This window comes from Phaethon aethereus (genome assembly GCF_964289735.1).
Source record: "Phaethon aethereus genome assembly, chromosome: 2".
Classification (NCBI taxonomy): Eukaryota; Metazoa; Chordata; class Aves; order Phaethontiformes; family Phaethontidae; genus Phaethon; species Phaethon aethereus.
This window is the reverse complement of record NC_138582.1, coordinates 168,285,769-168,307,487: the sequence shown is the minus strand read 5'-3', so window position 1 is coordinate 168,307,487 and position 21,719 is coordinate 168,285,769. Positions and strand designations below refer to the sequence as shown.

At 43.9% G+C, this 21,719-nt stretch overlaps 1 protein-coding gene across 2 annotated transcripts in view; it reads right to left on the bottom strand.

The window, feature by feature from the left end:
• Nucleotides 1-10,210: 10,210 nt before the first annotated feature.
• LOC309402464 (vasoactive intestinal polypeptide receptor) overlaps nucleotides 10,211-21,719 on the bottom strand; it is a gene marked incomplete at its 3' end in the record, with an annotated part of 125,205 nt that continues 113,696 nt past the window's right edge. For both annotated transcript variants that reach the window (XM_081996303.1, XM_081996302.1), the window contains 5 exons: nucleotides 21,561-21,630; nucleotides 18,503-18,594; nucleotides 13,494-13,623; nucleotides 11,905-11,946; nucleotides 10,211-10,402 (listed from right to left, as the gene is read on the bottom strand). In XM_081996303.1, the coding sequence (XP_081852429.1) occupies nucleotides 10,211-10,402; nucleotides 11,905-11,946; nucleotides 13,494-13,623; nucleotides 18,503-18,594; nucleotides 21,561-21,630 (526 nt within the window). The remainder of the gene's footprint in view (nucleotides 10,403-11,904; nucleotides 11,947-13,493; nucleotides 13,624-18,502; nucleotides 18,595-21,560; nucleotides 21,631-21,719) is intronic.

The window sequence follows — 21,719 nt, the reverse complement described above, 5'->3', positions numbered from 1 at the left end:
CAAGGCTTTGATCTCAACTGGGCAGAGTGGAGATATTTCCAAGGGGAAAGGTTCAGTCAGTAGTGTGATGGAGCAGGGATGGACTCTAGAAGAGGGTTCATCACTGAGGACCTAATGCCATAAACACAAAACTCTTGCCCTCTCTGGTCTTTGGCTGCAAGGCAAATTTGGTTCTGAGAATACCACAATGTAGGAGAGTGCTATTTTGAGATGACATTTCAACTTGCCTGGCTTTGTTTGTATGATCCAACAAAAAGTTAAATGTACAGGGATTTAGACCAGCAGGGATGATTCTTCTGCAAGCATATGTCAGCATCAGAAGAGGTTTTAAGGCTTTCAAAGTGTATGGTATTACAGGAGTGACGCAGTGCCTAGGCTCTTTGTGCCACACACCCTTGTGATCCTTGGACAATCCAGGGTTATTCCGAGCTTGTCTGAGGGCAGCCGGAGTCTTTCTGTGGATTGCGTTGAGTCACTTATAACTCAAACTTTATATCCCCAGTGGGAGGGAGAGAATGCAACTGGTTGCATGTGGAGTGAAGATAATTTAACCGCTAAAATTGATTCACTACACGGGAAATTGCTTTAATGTCATGGAGATCACAAAAGTCCCCATCCTGGCATTTTGCCATGGAAACCACAAGGGATCAAAGGAAAAGGATGCCATTGGGCATTTTTAATCATGGCTCTTTCTTATAGAGAATGATATTTTTGCAGTCATGAAAAGCCATTTCACCACTGAACTTACACAGAGAAGCTCCAAAAGCCAAACTAAAAAATTTCTAGATATATGTGATCACATGTTCTATCAAATTCAGAATAATGGTATGTGTCTACAAAAAGCAATGCTACGCTCACTGTAAACCAGGAAGCATGGCTCTTGCACAGAGAAGACACATCAGGGATTGAAGATTGTTGGATTGTTTTTTGCCTCAGACTTCTTAGGCGACCTTCATCAAAGCCACTTGCATTCATTAATTTCTGGGCAGTGATTGGAGTTCCTTGTACGGAAGACATTTTTTGGCAGTATGTGATTGTCATCACCTCTATAGACACAGAATAAATGCAATTGGCTGATCTTCCCTTTCCTCAACCTTTGTAACATGTTTTTCTGATTTCTGATTTAATCCACAGAGGGATCCCGTGAAAGTCAGTATGCAACAGCTTTGCATCTCAGGAAAGACCAGGGCATTAGACCCTTTGCTTTTAAATGAAAGTAGTTAATCCCACACAGAAAGGAGGGACATCCCTGTACACGCTCAAGGTCAGGTTGGACAGGGCTCTGAGCAACCTGATCTAGTTGAAGATGTCCCTGCTCATTGCAGGGGAGGTGGACTAGATGGCTTTTAAAGGTCCCTTTCAACCCTGAATATTCTATGATTCTATGATTCCATATATAGTGAAGACCTGCCATCCCTAGTTGTAGATTTAGCCTTTAACAGTAGTGTGATCAGTGGGTGTAAACCAGCTTAAAAAGGGGGTGAGCTGTGGAACTGGCCCTATGAACAAGGAAAAGCTCATTGACCTCTTATTGCGATCTATTTTCACTGCCTAATACTCATGTGCATTAAGTAATGTGTCTTTTATACGAATAATTACTGTTCACTTGTAGTTCCCTGCTAGGCATTTCTCCAACACAGAGGAAGGCTCGTGCTTTGTTCCGAGCAATAAACACTTGAAAAGCCAGCACTGCTGAACTAGGCGTGCAGCAAGGATGAAGCACAGACATGATGCAGGGGCAGATGCAGGGCCCTTGGGAAAGCTAGAGGAAGCTGCAAAGCGAAGGTCACCATACGAGGCTCAGGAGGTATCTGGTCACCTGGCAGGATGGGAAAGCTGCCGGGATGAGCACACAGTCCCCACAGGGTGAGCACTACTGCTGCATCTGCTGCTCCAGGGACCAGTGTACAAGATGCCAGTGCTTGGCACGCACTGTGCGTCGAGGAGGCAAACAGACCCGAGCTTTGCAAGTGCCATCAGCTCCATGCAGGGGCAGTGGAAATGGAAAGGAAGAGTGTTAAGTCTCATTAGCCCTACTGGGTAAATCTGTGCCTGAAAGAAGTGTTAATTTAAATGGCTTGCTAATGATTTGGAATCAACTAGCAGAGATTTGGAGGCTTTGCAAAATCCATGTCCAAACACCAGTCCATTTCTTTCCATGGAGAGAGCTACTTTCAGCCCAGAGAGTATGTGAAGGGATTTAAGTAGACAAATTTGTACTCCACATTGAAAAGATCCAATGAACTCTGCACTTCTGAAAAGCAAGGCATTCCTTTTGAGGTGGATAAACAACACATTCAGAGGACTAACTTAACCTACGTTCCAGAGGCAGCCAAGCAGCAGGATGCTTAACTCCAGACCCAGCTGTTGTGCTTCCCTTTACACCTGCAAGTCGTTAATTACCCGCTCATATAATTATTGCTACAGTCAGACGTGTTGTTTCTATATGCACGTACAGCGTCGGTGTGCATCTACAGTACTGGGGTAGATGGGTCGAGGGTCTAGTTCTAAGAACTGCAGGCAGGATGTTCTCGTGACGCTCAGATTATGAATTTACACCACCAGTGCTGTGGAATCATCTGGTTATGACAAGCCCAAGTCAAACCACTGCCTTGAGCTGGAATTGTGACGTGCCCTGGGTCATTGTGTATGCCAAAAGTTGCAGAGAGCACTGGATCACAGCTCTCTTGTGCATCTCACGGGTAAAGCGTTTTGGTTTCTCGCAGCAGTGTGGGATTTCTGCAGGTGAAATGGACCCATCGCATCTGCTCTCGAAAAGCTGCTCACAGGTTCTCCTACCAAGTGGCCTGAATGACTGTGTTCAGTCCTGAAGGGAATGAGAACAAACATTTTTTTTTCACATATTTTGGGGTTTTCCTATTCTTGGAGGGTGATTATGAGCTGCTACAGTTTGTGCTGTAAAAGACAGACCTTAGCTTTGGTCTGTCCGTCCAGGATACTGAGGGGTTTCTCATGGGGATGAATTCTCACTCACAGTGTAGTGAGACAGTTGGAGGATATTCCAGAATCCAACCCTACACTTGCAGCAATCAATACATGTATATGCGTGTGCATGGGTGTACGTACCTACAAATACAGGAACCATTTAACACCTCTTGATCGTGACAAAAGAACCATAGTGTGTTTGTAATTGTGTGATTATTACCTCCACGCATGAGTCCAGCCTCTGAAAGACATTGCATCCAGCCACCTAGCTCGTGCAGTGGTGTTGCCTTCATTGCGGTGGTTTTGGGGATCACTCTTATTGGGGCTGGTACCAATTCTTCTGGCACAGATGTTCTTAAAGAAGGTCTCCCACTTTGAGAGCGATTTGACCTACATGGCTAACCTTACAAAGTATGAGATCATTATGCCTAACTCCAGGCAACCACCTTACCAGCTCACTACCTCCTTCTTAGCATTTCTTCTTCTGTCTGTGTCTTCTTCAGGACTGAGAAAAATCAATTAAAATATCAGGTAGAACATTTTAGACACAATGTCTTCACAATGGTTTTATTGCTTGTTTTCAGCAGTGTCAACCACAGAGAAGAACCTCCTCTGAAGCAAGGAGATGAATCAAATACAAAGGAAAAAAAAATAGCCAATTCATTGCATATGTACAGAGTCAGAACAAAATAAATAATATCAGGCAAAAGGCCATGAAACAAGGCGGAGGTTTCACCTGTGCTGAGCTAGCAGTCCTGTTCTCACTGGCATGGAGAATACATCACAAGCACCTAGGTACATAAAAGTCCACAGAGACAGTGATTCTCTGTTCACCGCCAGTTTTCATCACTCTTTGCTGTCAAAGCCTATTTACAGGAGGGCAGAGCAGAGGTGCTTACAGTTTGAGTGAGAAGAGTCAGTTGGCACCAGTTACTGAACAACAGCTTGAGGTGTTTAGAAGCCAAGTCTGAAAAATGTACTTTTGAATTCAAAAGTGCCTTTTCAAACCTAATTTATCATCATCAGACTATCAAAATTGTGTTGTTTTTCTTTTTTTTAAATGTGCTACTCAGATTTCCTCTATGTACAAATTTACAATATCCACAAAACTGGGGTATAAAACACTAGTGTTCTGCTGATGCCAATTTGCATGTCCTAAAGGCCCTCAGAACCCACATGGGCATTATTTCCCTTACAGACCTGTTATGTAGTTTCCCGTCCCAATGTTTGCCTTCCCTGTGATTTCGCAGTACACTTGAAACAACCAGGGTTTCAAACCCAGGGCTCTTCAGTATGTAGCACAACACCATGCAAGCAAAGAAGGAGTTAGGACGTTCAGACAGTAGGAGGTGGAATAGATGGTCCATGGGCCCAGGAAACTCCTAATTCCTCAAAGCCATAGCTTATAACTGTACAGATCTCCAGGGGAAATATCAAGATCAATCACTGCTAATATACCTCACCAGACTGTTATGGAAATACTGGGTTTGGAGATGGAGTGAAAAGTTGCCTGAGTGAAAGTGGATTGAAATCCATGCTCTTGTGGATTTTGGGACATCTGACTCCAAGTACCAGTCTGGACTTAATTCTTTTCCCTATTACACCAAGTTAGTTCCAGAATGATACCAGCAGAGTCATTGCAGATTGATATGGGTATATGTGAGGCCAAGAGGTTGGCCTCCTCCTCTTTGAGGGTCATTTACAATCAAGAAGCACTATAGTCCTTGCCACCGTTAAGCATCGGTGTATGAAAAGTGCAAAGTTGCATTGTGAGCCATGGAGCTCAGGACTGCAGTCCTTGTCTCCAAGAGTCTGGCACATTCATTGGGTGCGGAGATGCCTTGGGAGGAAGCACAGGGCTGTGTCAACACCCCAGTTGAGATCCTTTCTTCAGCTAAATGCCCTACCTGAAAACAGAGGGCCCGGCACACAGCGAGAAGGAGGCATGTTTCACATGAGCTTTGGTGTTAAACCTAGATTAATCTCCCAGAGAAGAAACATTACTTCTCAGTCTCCTTGCTTTCTGATGAAAATCCAACATGGATTTTCACAGGCCATCAATCAAACCAGGTTGAACTTGTGCGGACAGAATGACATGAATTTTACAAAGACACATATTGGTGCTTCCAAGTTTGAGATATTCCCTTTTAGTGTGAAAATATTTCCTATTTCCTGCAGAAACCCACTGGGTTTTGCCTTGTTTAAACACTGTGGTGATGGCAGAAGGAATGGAGACAAAATAATCCCACCAAAAACTTTTAATCCCTGCCATGGAGCCAAGCGATGTTCACTCCTGAGCTTTCTTTGCAACTTCATTTTGCTTTTTAAAAACCACCACGCAGTCTTTCGTTAATCAGCAGGTGCATCTCTCTCTGAAAGTATTTCCATCAAATTGGAGCAGACATTTGGTTTTAGTCCCTTTGCTCGCATAGCCCTGTGACACAGACACCACTCTGCCTCGTTGCTTCTGAACAGGAACTGAGCAGGGTACTGAGAAAGAAGTAAATCTCCTGCTAATGTACAAAACATTTGTTCTCCAATGACACTTTTCTTGAGAAAAATATAACTGCTTCCTAGGGGAAAAAGAAATAAAATAAAGTAAAATAAAAAATAAAGTAAAATAAAATAAAATAAAATAAAGTAAAATAAAGTAAAATAAAATAGTTCAAGTGTTTTATGTCCTGAGCTTTTTTGGGTTCCCTTTTTCATTCCATAACTACAATAATGCTGCTGCTGCACTTATACCTTAGTTTCAAGTCAATTCCCTGAAATTCTGCAACAGCCTAGAATTTCTTTACTGCTCTTTTTCAAACCCTAAACATGGTCATATTCTCATTTCTTGTTGCTTATGAGAAGGCCACAGAGCAATATAGGTCCCAGTTGAACAGAAATATCTACAGTCTAATGCTAGCATTGAACCTTGTATATCTAGACTTTGAGAAAATAATTTAATTGTTATATTTTCCATATGTTCCATACTTAGTAATAATTATTTAATGGTGTAGTCACTGAAATATAGAGTGACTAATTAACAGGAAGGGTTTGATATCTCACTGGTATAAACAGGGAGTAAACAGTTCCAGGCTGAAGATAAAGAAATAATTCTAAAGGCAAATTCCAGTTTCACGCTGGTGTAATTCAGGAGTCACTGGTTGGTGCAAGTGGGATCAGAATTTGGCCTGATTTCTGTACAGATTTTTGGAGTCTAAATTCGTGATCCTCAACCATATTTAAAAGTGTAACACATCCAGGGATGCCTCTTAATCTTATTTGGCAGAAAATCGATGCAGTTGCCTTCGCTGGAGTCATTCCTGTCTTACCTGGGGGTTAAGGGGGTCGGACCGATGCTTTGTGAGCAGCGGCAGCAGCCCAGGGCACAGCATCGCGCATTCTGCATGGGCTCAGGACGGTGCGGGTTGGGTTTGGGGTTGCAGTGAGGTCCTTGAACTCCATTTTATTGATGAGTTGGATGAAAAGCAGAGTAGAGGAGGCCAAGTTATGGGGCCAAATTCCTGCACTAGGCCACTTAAATGAGGGCCTGATCCGAATGTCGTCGTTCACTTGATTGCTGATATGCCCAGAGTGAAAAGCTCTGATTTCACCACCGACTCCTCCGTTCTCCTGAAATGTGGGGCCAACGCAGCTGGGCTGGCAGCTCTGCGCTGCTGCACCACCAATATCGCCATGCCCGTCGCAGCAGGTATATCCAGCAGATTAACTGAATCTCTCAAACGCCCTTGACAGCGTAATGGCGATGTGGCTGGATGTTCGGTGATGAAGTAATTGCAAGTAGGATGCCTGGGGGACACTGCTCCTGGCATGTTAATGTCGTCAACATTTTTTGAAGGAGCCTCTCAGTTTAAGTCACATCCTGTCTTCAGGCTCCCATGCAGAATAACCTGGTGGAGCAGCTCAAGGGCTGCAGAAGGACCTGTGGCACGGGTAAATATGAAGCCAAATCTTTCCCTGTCATGTCTCTCAAAGGCAAGCCCATTCCTGTTGCCTTTAGCATACGGCTGATGCTGGCACAGGTTAGCACAGGGCTGAAATGGAAGAGAAGCTGTAAATACAAAGCAGAAGGTCTTCCTGCAAATGGAGTTTCAAGCACAAGGAGAAGAAAAGGAAGGTGAAGAACCACAGAGTGAATACGTACAAGGTGTCCCACTGCTCACGGCTTGCAGACATTGACCTTCTAGCCTTCAGCAAGGCTGCCTGAAACAGGTGGGAAGGGTTTCCCTCACATCTCACAAAGGAGGTTGCTGGTAATGGTGTGTCTCATGCTCAACAGCTCTGTGCTCAAACTCCTCTGCTTGTCTGGGACCTGGGATTCAAGTTCACACCTTAAGCACCTCAGTGGATACATTAACAAGATCAGGCTGTCCTCCTCTGCAGCCCACAAATTTTACTGGGCATAAACAGCTTCCATGACAGACGAAGAAGGTGAATGACTTTGCAGCTTGATGAATCAAATCTTTCCCAGACTGATGTTGCTTCCAAATTCTGAACCAGTGAGAGGAAGCATTTTACACCAAGCAGAACAACCTGGAAGCTGAGAAAGAACTTTTGCTTGCTTCTTCTGGGCTTATTTACAGCTAGCAATTCACCTGGTGAAATGCAGAGCTGGGTCAAATCCTTGCTTTGAACCAGGCACAAGAGAAGATACTGGTGGGACTTCTCCAGCATCTTCTGTGCGAGTCCTAATCCTGATCTGAAAGCACTCACCAGAGCAGCACCAGCTCCAAAAACAAAGAAGGTCCTTGCCTCTGAGAACCTCATGGTGGTTTCGATGGGGACCTTGTTTCTCGGGGTGTCAGGGCACAAGGGTTTCAGTGCAAGTAACATGGAAATTTTAAGCATTCTCTTGATTTCTCTGGATTTTGGGAATTAGCTGCTAAGAGAGGATTTTGATGATCTTATGGCATGCCAGCATTGGATTCTAAGTGCTGATGATATGTTTTCAGTGTAATGTAGTCATAACAAAGATGGCTTGCACCTGGCTGGCCTGGGGTCTCATCAGCATTTTAATTCCTGGACCATGGAGCTCATTATGACTACCTTCACAAATATCTGCCTATCCTCTTAGGTTTTGCAGGCTGGGTAGCCATGGCTACACTGTGACAGCATCTGAGCTAGGTCACTGAAAACTCATGAGTGCATGTCTACCCTTCATGGCAGTTGTATCAGGGTATTTTTTGGCCCTTTACTGACTTCAGCCCTCTACGCTGTTCTCAGTCCCACATGTGGAAAAATACTTTGGAAGCATCAAGCTCAGATGACAATGGGTATAGCTCTGGGGAGGGTTACAGCGTGGAACAACCACCGTCTCAGAACTGAGAAAGGAACTGGGTGTCCAGATCTGCAACTCTCCTCCCAGGCTCAGTGTGGCTTGTTGGCAGCGAATCACAAATGCTTAAAGCAAGCAAACAAGCAACCAAAACAAACCCCAAACCCACCAAGTTAAAGTTGCTTCACTTCAATGAACTACAGTTCATTCTGAAGAAAAAGAAGTCCAGTTGCTGTTAGTAACTGGTGGATAAGCTGAGATCTCTGAAGGAAGAGCTTCCTTTCCACGCACATGCATTGGGGACCCAGGCTCTCCTTCATGAGGACATGTTATGCTATGTGACATGTGCTATGACATGTTATGATGACAGCAGCCCAATTACTAAGTGTACACCTGAGCTGGGCAGGGATTTCCCACACCCAGTGTAAAACTGGTGCAACCCCATTCGATGCAGTTGGGTGGGACACCAACGCGAGCATCCACATCCTTGTGTTTTCTATCTTCTGACTGAGTCTGGGATGGCAGGGATTGTCCTGCAAGCCACCAGTCTGACATGTCTGAGCAGGATTCGGTTTCACCCCTCTCCTTTGCCCCTCCACCAAGAAAAGAAAAGAAAAAATAACCATTCCCTTGGTTTTAACAGGATCTATGTGCGTTCTTCAAATAGAGATTGCCCCTATATGGAAACTAATAGGCCTTCAGAAAAGAGGTAAAATACACATGCATGCCTTAAAGATCTAACAATGCCTTCATCATGGGATGAAAGCTCCCTGTAAAAGCTGAAGAAGAAATCAATTTAATAGGTCCTTCACTCCTTCCTGACTCCTGGAGTGCCAGTTACGTGCTGAGAAAACCTTGTTCTGATGAAAGCAATTTTGCTTGCTGCTGTGATGCTAATTTTTTCATCTGGAGAGTCGCTCCTTATGGCGGGTCTGATTCAATTAAGGGTTACAGGGTTCTACATCTCCCTTTCCTGGCAGTGTGTGTTAAGCAAGTGCAAATGAATTACAGACCAATTGTTTTCCCCTGATCCCTAATGATCCTGGGTGCGTTAATGCACCAAGATCTATGGGCAAATTCAGAAAGAATGAAAAACACAGCCGTGCTCCGCTTTTGGCATCTGTACCTGGGTTTTATACATGCAAATCCGGTCTCCTGTTCATTGAAAACCACCAAACAAAACACGATGTCATGAACATAGCGCAGAGAAGGGCATTCACGCTGTTCCTTCTCACTGACCTGCTTTTCCAGAGGGCACCCAAGAGTGCTTGGAAAGCTTTTGCTAACAAGGATGATGGGCAATTAGCAGAACACACTGCAGCACACGGGGATCCTCCGAGGGGCTTTCCTGGTGCTGCAGCTTCGTCTTCACATGTCAAAACTCAAGGGCAGGGGCCGTGCACTGACCTCTCCCCTTCATGGTCTTCCTGTGCCTTCTCCCCATGTACCCCTCTCTGTCCTCGGTGCCTTATCACCACCTCTTATCAACAGGACTTTTGGCACATTCATATGTTTGGCTTTTTTTTTTTTTCCCTGCTTCTTGCCTCCCTCTCTCCTTTATTGGCTCATTTTTTTAAAAAGTGCAATTTATCTGTTTCAGAGATGCCAGTTCTGGTAAAGCCACCAAAGACTCAGGCTCTCCCCTCCCTTACCCCCCATACTTCATTATTTATGACACATCAGGATCTCCCAGGCTCTCCTCAAGTGACTGGGACCTTTACTCATAGTTATCAACTCTTGAGGGCTTGAAATTTAAGAGTGAAAGGTCTGAAAAGAGGCAGAGGAAAAGTATTTCTCTGCCTCTTGGCTTGTCTGATCTTGTTCTGGATGCCAGTGGCTTTTCCAGTTTTGTGTCCTCTGTTGGCTCATGTGGAGCATGTCATTTCACAAGGGTTTGTCATCGTTATCACTGATTCCTGGGGATCCTTCTGTCTCTCAGTTTCTCTCTTGGATGCTCAGTGCTTGGAGAGCCTCTCCCCATCACACCAAAGAGAATTCGGCCTGGAAGCTGGAGCACCGGCGTGTCTTTGGTGAGCACTTGGTCAGCATGGAGATCTGGGTGCTGAAGTTGGTGCCGTTGCTGCCTAAGGAAGGGTGGTGATACTTCATGTCTGAGCCCAGGAACCGCTCCAGATGCCACCTCCGCCACTTTCGCTTGAGCTCAGCTTGGACCTAGGTGGTGGAAAGACAAGCAAATCAGCAGCGGGGAGCATTTTCCATTGCTCTGACTTGATTGCGTGTGTAGCAGTGGGTGACCCACCTACCAAGGGGCCAAGAATTATTTTATAAAGGTCACTAAACTCAAGCTGGCCAGAACTTTTAGCCACATAAAGAGAGGTGACACTCCAGCCAGTGAACTGCTAGAGCAGAAATCCCTGGGCTTCAGCAGAAAGGTGAGCACAGGCAATTGCTTATCTGACACAGTGAAGGCGCCAGACTACTTAACTTTAACGGCAAGATATCCTACACTTTGTCAGTGTAATTACGATTTTTTTTTCACTGCCCGTTTTTTGTCCAAATACAAATGATTTAACTATAGCTTCTTTGTAAAGCTGTCAGTACAGCTGTGCTTTTTTGATAGAAGCTACTTGTTTCTGCTGAGGAAGTTTACATACATCATCTGGTTTACACTGTCCAGATTAAAATCCTGAACAAATTGCCGTCCAGTGCAAATTTTTAGATATCAGTATGAATTGGATAAAATGGCCGTGTCTGAGGGTCTCTGGGATCAGCAAGCACAGGAATAGTACAACACCAGGATGCAAACCCCGGGACTGGAAACGCGGGAAAGGCAAGATCAATGCCTGTAAGGGAGAAGCACGGTTCCCGGGCGCTGGTCTGCGCCTAACAAGTCATGTCAATGCCTGTATCGGTGTTGGATCATTAACCAGTTTGTGTGGCACTGCCCTGCTCCACGCAGGCTTCCTGGCAAAGCTCTCTGCTGGGGCTGGGCTACCTAGCCTGCATGCCACTGCGTGATGTACACGTGGCATCAGCATGGCTGAAAGCAGCATCAGAGCTGTAAGAGAGCAAATTGTGATTCTGGACACTCTTCCTCTCCTTGGGGAGCTGGAACACAAACCTGGATCACAGCTGCTTCTTTCTTATCGGTGCTCAGTTTATTGAGTTGAAAGTGCTCCAGCTGAGAGCAGCTCCAAGTTTTAGGCTGCTCACACCTGCTTGGTAGCCTTCATGAAACGGGTTTAATCAGTCTCTGCTGAATTTCTTATGGGCAGATGGATCATGGTACAAAAATATCGCTTCACTAACGAGGCTCGTCTTGGCAGTGGGCTGGATTCTGTGGAGGATTCATTGAGGCACTAAGCATGAGTAAGGCTTAGAAGATAGGCTTTATCCTTCCCTGCTGAAGGTGGTCCCTTCAGATCAGGGTTTATGCAAGGTCATATGGGAGTTCTGCTGATGCTGCCTCATGAGTAAAGGAAGGACTCAGCAGCAGAAATATTACAGGCCACACAAAACTCCTAGTATGTTTATTAATTGTGCTGGAAACTATCAGGCAAATGGTTGAGTCATTTTTCTGGAGTTAGCAATTTGATGTAGAAGCTTCCTGCCGATATGGTAACATCAGGAACAGACAATTCTCAATCCACTCTCCACAAGCATTCAATTTGCCTTAGCTGCAAACATTAACCAAACAATACTGTTGATCTTACCTCCCCGTTGAGAAAACAGTACAGAACAGCCACCACAAATCCCTAGGGAAAAGGAGAGAGCAAGGTTTTAGCACCTCGTAGCTGATATTCCCTAGATCACAACCCAAACTCACTGCAGCCTTGGAGAAAGGGCACACTGCTGAGGGACTGCTAAGGTGCCCTTTAGAAACTACTTGACTGCATTTTCTATTAAAAAATTCAAAAAGATATTCTATTCAAGAAATGTGTAGACGTGGCACTTCAGGACATGGTTTAGTGGGCATGGTGGTGGTGAGCTGGTGGTTGGACTTGATGATCTTAAAGGTCTTTTCCAACCTTAATGATTCTGTGATTCTGTGATTCTCTATAAAAGCAGCAGAGGAAGATTGGTTAAGGTACCTTGCAGCAGATGTATGGGTGCGAGTTCAAACGTTGCTCCAGACTGGTGTTTAAAGCCATCAGCAGTCAGCACAGCTCTAAGAGGGGCACTTGGTCATTCAAACTGCGGCACCAGAGGCAACTGGATGGGATACTAGACCGAACTTTCCTGCTTGCTCTTGGCAGCTGAAACTGGGGACATCTCACTCTCTAGTACATCATCAAGATCAGAGTGATCTTAGACGCAGTGCAGGGCTAAACTGTTCCTTTCCCATCTCCCCTGCAGTGACACCTCATTGTTTGAGAATCTCAGCTTTCACTGAAAAAAAGTGAAGCAAACTTATCTTTGCAACTCTTGTGGTGGCAAACACTAAAGACAAGAAGTAAGTGTAGGACCATTTGTCTCTCAAAGGAGAGATGCCGGGTGTGAAGTGATAATGACGTAGAGGGACATTAACTCAGTCACGACTGACGAAGCAAGCCACTGACACACGTGTGGCACATGGTGACAGACAGATCCTGCTTGCAGGCTGAGAACACAAAGTGGCCAGTGGGTGCAATGGGATGAAACGCATAAACAAGTGCTTCTTTTAATGCAACAGCACGGCCAAGGCTAACAGCCCAACATGGGAACTGACTGAAATGTGTGGGAGGGTGTAAGATGCAAACTTCATCAGCGCTTCCTGAAGATTAATGCAGAGGACAGCCTCATTATCCATCCTCGTGGGGAACCTGTCTCCTATACAAATGAAGTGGAATCCTGAGCAGGATCTACAGGCAAGACTTGGCTTATTAACAGAGGAGAAAGTTCATGCAAGTCAGCTGGTTGAAGACAGACTAGGCTCCTGATAATGGCCAGAAAGACACTCCTCCCAAAGGTGATTTATCTCATCTTGCACCATGTCAATAACATATAAACTGAACTGAGGTGCTTGTTTTTCTCCCTTAAGTGAAAAAACCCCAGGGTGACTAACTTACAGAGGTACCTTTTCTTTTCAGGTGCCTAAAATGAGGAGAGACAATCTTCTGGAATTCCAGGAGGCAAAATATAAAATTATCTTCCATCCTGGCCAAGCTGAATTGAGTAGCTTTTTCCCCAAAAGTATAAAGCAGTATTAGGCATGTCCAGGAAAGACTGAGCTCACATATTTGCTTATTCCCTTCTCATGCTCATTATACTTCTCCCTGCTGACAGACCTGGTGACTGGTTGGTGGCCCAAAGGGCGGCTTACCTGGAACGACCCAACCACGAGCTCAAAGACCAGCTTAACTTCTGCTTTGAAATTGTCAGGGAAGAAAGCAAACATGATGTAGTGAATGCCAAAGAGAGGGATCAGCAGCAAGGTGGACTTGGCCAGTCTCCTGTTGGAAACACAGACATGAGTCATAACAGGAGAGGCAAGAGGAGCTAAAGGGTAAGCTGATGAGAAATCCTGCAGCTGAGCCCTATGCAACCCCAAAACTTTAACCTGCTGCAGTACGTATTTGCTAATTACCTGGATCATGATGAACTAGCCTGTATCATGCATGTTAAGTGCCTTTGTTTGCCCTTAGGAGATGTGATATGGGCCACTTACCGTGAGGACCTGGGAACATACAGCTTTTCAACAGCAGCCTTGAGCGAGAGCGAGGCAGCATCAGGAGGCTGCCCTTGCCCAGAGGGAAGACGTGTCTGGTGTACAGGGAAAGGGAGGGAGTTGAGACAGCTCCTCACAGCCTAACCTCCCCAGGACCCCTCTGATGACCTGGGCTGGGATTCAATGACGTGTGGAGCCAGACCCTCAGCTGGGCACCGTCAGTTCGCACGAACCAAGGACCGTGCTGGGATCATTTCCACAGGCTTGCTTTCCTCCTCGTTAACAGCTCTCATATAAACATATATGTGTCTCCAGCTGAGGCAGAATGATCAGCTCCTAGATTATTTCTGCTTGGCCTGCAGGCAGCTGGTGATTTCAAATGTGGTAACAACATAAAATGTGACATCTTTATTCCCAGTAACTTCAATTGAGGTATTTCTCTCTCCCTTCTCTCTTCTTCCCCTCCCACCGGAGATCTTTTTTCAGTTCTACAAGCTAAATCATCATCTAGCGCTGTCTTTGTTTGCTTGGGATTTCTGAAAATTACAGTTTCTGGGAGAGAAAGGGTATGTTTAGCTCAGAATAAAGACAGGCTATCGCACAATGAATGTCTCCGAAGGAGGGAGATGAACAGTATTAGTGCTTAATGGCATCAGGCTGGGTAATCAGAGGTCTAATTAGGAAGAAATGATAATTTATTAAATCTAATCATTATTAAAATATAGCTGACAGAAATAAAATGAAATCCAGGACTTAAGGATGCTTATCCAGGTTTTGGCTCCCTTGTTCACCCACATCGTCCCGTGTCCCCTCTCTCCCAGAGGCTTCTGGAGGAATTGGAGTTGAGGCTGGGATGGTGAAAATACTTGATCTTCCATCTGCAAACCCTTCACCTCCTAAGTCCCATCAGGCTCAGTCCTGCCAGACTGTCTTCATTTATTTTCCACCTGCATAAGCGCCCTGGGAAGGCTGATGTGCCAGCTTTATGCAGATGATGCTCATCACTGTATCTCCCAGCAGACCGGTGCAGATTTCCCGGGGCCTGGCCCAAAGACAGTTTGACTTTGAGGCTGTGGTTGGATGCTGTGGTTCCCCAGGGAATACCTGGTGGCTGCAAAGCAGCTGGCTGCATCTCATGCCAGGCAAAATGAGTGCCTGTAGGAAGCCAAGGAACTTTCCAGGAATTTGCCATTCCTCCCATGTGCCTCACTAGCAGGCACACCCCTGCTCATAGTGAGCAGATCCAAAATCTGAGTCTTCTTGGATGTCTTGCTCTGCCAGAGGACTGTCACTGTCACTGGTGACCATCAGGGTACCATGTTTCTCCCTGGCAGAAGTGTGACCCACACTAGTATGATCCAGCCCTAATTCCCCCAGCTCCTGACATACAAGACAGTAACCAATTTTTTAAGCAGATCACAGTTCAGTGAATATTAATACTGGCTTTGCAGAGACCTATTCTGTCTCCCCAGTCTTTCAGGAACAAGTCAACCTAGAGGACATCAATGTGATGCTTCATGTTCCATATTCATAGAGAGGCTGTTTGCAATCTCCAATAGATTAGAAAATTTTCTCTTATAATTGCAGATGACACGAGGGCCTCAGTTATAGCATTTTCCCTCCTGGCTGGACTGTGGCAATGGACAGGCCATAAATGCCAAACCTTAGGAGCCCCCTCCTCCAGTTTGCACAACACCCCAAACCAGTCTCTTGCTCCCAGCACTGATCTTCCTCAGAATATGGAGTGATGTTTCCTCAGTTTGGCTTCAAGGCAAGGGCCCTATGGTCTAGCTCTGTGATATTTAAAAGACTACTTTGCTACACACTGCAATGGGGAAAATCAACTTTCCCAGACAGGGTATAATTTCTCCCAGGAAGTTAAAGCCTGGCTGTGCAGGTAGAACTGCTTGGGAGATTGTCCAAAGCTGGTTAAAGCTACTTGCTGGAAGCCATGGCTTCTCAACAAACTCATTACTTCCACTCCCAGCACAGGGTGCCCTTCTTAGACCTACCTTCTCTGACAGATATACACGGTGACAGGTAATTTAGGGAAAACACATCTCCACTAGCCTGCACTGAACCTACTCCTCTCCTTGGGAGTGGGTAAGAGTGAACCAGCATTTTAGTCACGCTCCTTGAACACATAACAGAAAAGTTACCCAGAAAACTTTGATGATAATATTGATCTATGAGCATGTACAAAATAGAAAGAGATGAATTTTGCTCCAGATTTCTGTTGCAGAAAACAGCTTCTATTTGCCTGAAATATTGCTGTCCCATTCTTGCACACGTCTCTGTCATTTCCAGAAAACTGTTTTGGAAGACTTGTTTTCACAGTTTCCAATACATTAAAGCCCAGTTCATTGTCTGTAGCATTAATGAGTCAGTCAGCAGCACACCCGAACTTCCAGCCTGCAGCTAAACTGAAACCGGTTGGAATTGAACAATACCGTCAACATGTCAACGTGCTTTTTTTTTTATAAAATAAACAATATAAAATAAAGAAGAGAAGGAGGGAGAAATGCAAATGAAAGATCCTTGGTGTTGTTAGTTTAAAACACACTTATTTCCAATTTGGCAGGAGGGACCCACACATATTAGCAGCAGTTTTTGCTAAGATTTCTTGGGTCCTGCAGGCCAAACCCCTGAAGCTAGCGGCAGCATTTCAGGTAATAAGGAAATAACATGTAAAACAATCCAGGTACCTACAATTGCAGATCACATGCCTAATGGTGTTTATAAAGGGGTTTGGACCCCAGATGTCTCTACAGCTAGCTGTCTAAACATAAGAAAACTTAGGACCACATTGAGAACTCCCCTTGGTGAGATCCAGCCTTCAGATTGTGACACTTAATATTCATTTCCACAGGAAAGTGTGGTGTCTTATGTCCCACTGCCATGAATACAGTCAACGGATGCTTTCAGATGCCCCAGAGAATCTGGCTGGTGGCCAGCTCCCACTGTATAAGGGTACAAATCTCCCATATGTCCTGGGTCCTATATGCCAGGTCCAAGCAAGTATCTCAAATGTCCTAAAGCATCTCATATGGCTTGGACACCTGTAAGTCAGCAACTGATTCATGCTCTAATGGAACTGAGATGTTTCTCCAGGTGGAGGAGGAAGGTAAGGAACTGAAGATGGGAAGATCATTTGTACTTCAGCAGTGTCTCCTCTTTGGCAGGCCAGTGAGGGGAAGTCTGTGTTACTTACTGCCCTGACGTGCTATGTTTTATTTACAATGCAAAGAGAGCTTTCCTGGCAGCTCTCACTTCATTGGAAAATGTCAAGAAAAAAGCCGTGAACCCAAAACTCAGAATGACCTCTGAGGTAATCTGGGCATAACCCTTCTGATGTGCGTTGGCAGCGCTTCTACTGAAATGAATGGGAGCCAACTGCTCCAGGCGGCTGCTTAGTGCTAGAACATATTTCAATATGCTGATTTAATCTATATACCTGGCCAAAGCTGTTGCAATCCTGGGGGGTACAAGGATACAATGGCCAGTTGGAAATACATAAAGGGAGGTGATAGAAAGCACAGGTTCTGGTAATGTTGTCATGCTATGATGACAGAAAAAGCGGTAATTGGCTTTGGCTGCTGCAGGGAGAAGTTAAGGTCAAATACTGGAATTTCCTTTCATAAATCTGAGAATCTCTTGAGGCAGATGAAATGCATAATTTACCATCACCACAGAGAAACACTCAGTGTCATGGCTGGTCAGTATTTAAGGACCATATTGACATTGTCTTCCATCTTGCAGAAAGAAGAACCGAGCTCAGATCCTTTAGGGTACCAAAGTGCAGAGCTTCCAAAGACTAAGAAGATTTATGAGCAGTGACCATGTAGACAGTGGACTTTTTTCTTTTCAGTTCTTTTCTAGGAAACATATAATAAATATCCAGGATAGTTGAAATGCTGAGCCAGGACAGTGGCAAGAGTCAAAAATAAGCTGGTCTGAGCTTTTATTTTATTTGCATTGAAGCCAGAATAAATCCACGCAGACAGATTTTTTTGCACTCTTAAAATACTTCAGCTAAGACCAGTCTTGGCCACTGAGTCAGTTGCTGTTCTCACTTGCATGTTGTTCATTATAAAAAGCCCCACTAAGGTCAACCTTACACCCCTGGAATAAAAGCATTATGTCAAGCAAAACTTCTGCAACAGTGCTACTTCTCAATAGGGAAGAGAAATGCATTGAATTAATTCAACCTAGTTTAGGAATCGGCTTTAGGATAAGGAAAATTTGCCATAGATTCTACTGAATATACTAATTTTCTAGAGCTCTCCTTCTTTGAAAAAGGGAGCTGAGGATAACTAGTTCAGAACAAAAAGCCCATACGCTGTGGACAACTACTCTTTGTTCTCCATAAGAGCCTCTCTGCCTTCAGAATCCAATGAATATTGAATATACAAAGAAAAATCCTATTTTTTTTTTCATTATTACTGTTGCGCTCACTTCTTCACTGTTAATCCCAGGAGTATGCCTTCTTGCCATAAAGCATGCCCACCCGTTTTAGCTAATGCCCCATTTCCTGATTTCTTATCAGCTTTAACCAATTAACAAATACTTGATTCTGATCAGTGCAGTCAGGTCCAATACTGAACTAACAGCCAAAGAGTTTTTCCCAAAACTATGCAATATGGTTATAAAAGTCTAGGACTTACGAATATTGGCTGGTTTCATTGTGTCCAACGTCTGGGGAATGCAACTTCTGGACTAAGATACGGATGATGCAAATGAAGAGAATGAAGTTCACCTGTTGGGATGGGTAGAAAGGGAACAGAGAGAGAAATAAAAAATTAGTATTTTTGTCCAGTGAAAAGAGCCAATCATTAGAAGGGAACTCCTTTCACTGTGATATTTTTGCAATGAAGAAAGCTGTTGTTAAAAAGCCATGAGCAGAGAACCTCACTCTGGGAGCACATAGTAAACTGACACAGGATGGCAGCCATCTTGGGCCTGACATCAGCCTGCTTGGGACTTTGTGTCATACATCCCAAGTATGATGATGTCAAACCCATAGAGCACAGCTATGCACGACGTCCTGCTGCGCGGGGAAGTGCCGACGACAGGGTAGGAAAAAGAGCCTTGGGAGTTAGCAGAGCGACGGACGTCAAAGCCCTCAGGAGACGGTGACATGGGACCGGCTGCTGAGCATGTCAAAGACTGAGGCGGTGAGCCAAGGAAACCAAAACAAAACACAAAGCAGTATCCACTCAAGCGGGCCTCTACTCAATGCTATTGGACATGTCTTCTCTGGAGAGAAGCTGGAGACCTTGTATAGCAAGGGATAGACCTCACGGACACAGCAGAAATTGTGTCCTAGTGCGACAAAACATTGTGTCCTGGTACGTTAGACCAGAGGAGTCTAGTTAATACCTAGATTTTAGATGGTTCTTTTCACTCAAAAAATCTCAAAGTGCTCCAGCAACACATTCAAGCAATGTTAACCGTATTTAATAGCAAAGGTGTAGAAATAGGAATGGCAATTTCCTAAAGGTATGTAGTAGGTGACATGAATTCAATGAAAATCTACTTGCTTTTAAGGTCCTATCCATTGAAACACACTGTTATTCATGCAACATACACAATAGAAAAGCAGCGACAGATTTCTGTGGCCTTAGTTTAGTCTTAGTTTGGCACACAACCTCTTTCTTTATCCTGTCCTGGTTAGCAAATGCATAAATGATTCTGGTTTTTAGAGACTCATCGGCTGGAAGGGATTGTGTTAACCAGCCAGTATGATTTCCTAAGAAAACAGATTGTAAAATTTCCTCCAGCAATTCCTACATTTATCTCAACAAGCGGTGAATAAAGTAGACTGAAGAACATCTCATTCTTTTTTCAAAGACTGTGAGTGATTGGAAATTAATTATATTTCTTGGTTATGATGCATTGCTTAATCACTTTTTATCTATCCCATGCAATTTATTATAGTTTCTGTTCATATTTTTTCGCTTATAAAAATGGTTTGTGTCTGACTTGGTGGAAAATCAAGTTCAAAACAGTATTATATAGATCAATTACTCTAACAAGCATTGATAGCACAAAAGCTGCAGCACTGAAGGCAAGATCGGAGCAGTCAAATACTGTGTTGGCTCATAGTGGTCACAAGAGGAAACATGCACACAGGGCAGTGATGAGTCAGGTGGAGTATGACTTATAGGCTTGGTACAGTCTTAGCATTGCATGGTAGAAGATACGGCTGTCAGGCTACTGGAGAAGTTTAGTTTCTTTTTCCTAGAGTATAGGATAACCTAGAGTATAATCAAAGGCACTCGATCTGTTGCCAGTGCTTAATATCTTATATCTCTTATATCTTATATATGTATTTCTTCCTTCCATTGAGATCTATGCTTTATTCCTGTGGACATGGAGAAAATGTTGCATTCCGCCCTGAAGAAACCTGCTGTTCATGAGATAGAGGTTATCATGCCCTCCCTTTGTGCCAAATTTATATGATATCTGAAGAAGGAAAATCAGAAATCACTGGGCAAATTTTGTTTGGCAATAATTTAATACAGAAAATAATAATTTAATAAGGAAATAATTTATTGCCCAAAAGAAAATACAGACTCATTGATCCGAGAGAAGAGGGTGTATTTCTTTACTAAAAGGTTATCTCAGGAAAGGGAGATACTATCTATAGCTTTATATGATGTTATAAATATTTTGAGATGCGTCATCTAAGTATTGTATTGTATTGTATTTCTTTTCAGTGAGGTGAATAGAGTAGGATGTAATTATTCAGACTGTTTCAGTTTGGAATCTCTGTATGACAAATGCTACAGAAAAAAAAGTCTTCTTGTAAAGGTCATAATGTAGATGGAATAAGAAGAGTGTATGTCTAAGAAAGATTTCTCTTTAAAAGAGATATATTTGGTTTGATTTCTGTTGCATTCTTTTTCTTCCCTTCCCACATACTCGCCTTCATTTAAGAAAACTCAAAGCTAAGTTTAACTCCAGTTCATTTGATTTCAAGTTTTGGCTTGATACCTGACAGAGGAAATGTAATATTCAACACCGGTGGAAGGACTCAGAGTTACTCAGAAGTGCCATGGTTTCTGTGGTCAGAACTGATCAAGAAGTCAAGCACTTTTGTTGATTTATCTGGAAATTAGCCAAGGTTCTCAAGAACTTACTTCAGAAACACATAGCTGGAATCCAACTTTGTACTGGATGCTACAACAAGAGGTAAGTATCTGGGGGAATTAATCTAACCTCTTTGTATCTAGCTAGAAATTTATGGTAGGACTCATCCCATTTTACTTTATAGTGTTGACATCTACAACTGAACAAGTTACCCTGGCCTTTGCATATGGTCATCTCAGAGAAACAAAAACATTCATGGCACAATTCATCTGATCAAATTTAGACATCCACTGATTCGTTAGACAAAATGAGCCTTTCCTGGATCTCTAACTGTGTTCTTCAACCTCCTCTGGCCACACACACGCATGGCTACTGCATCAGAATGCCCAGGGTGACTAGCTGAGATGGAGGTGGTCAGAGTTAAATCAAATGAGCTCCACCTTGGTTTAGACAGTCAAGCTCTTCCCATGGTCAATGCTTAAAGGTAAAGATGTTTATCCAGAGGGTGAGCTTCCTCATCCTAAAACAAATGTTCAATATACAGTGCAGAACACTTCTCAACACCCTTTCACCCCCCACACTTAGTATTAAAGATGGCTTTGCAGACAGCAGAATGCGCTGATACTTTACCAAAATAGACACCAAAATAGGAGTTTTAATGATCCACCAGAATGGGGATTCCACTATTTCCTCCCAGCACCTAAAAAGAAACAAAACCAGACTTAAAACATCAAGCGAAGCAAGCAAGCAAGCAGCTACATAACCTTCTCAGATACTTGGTTTTGCTAA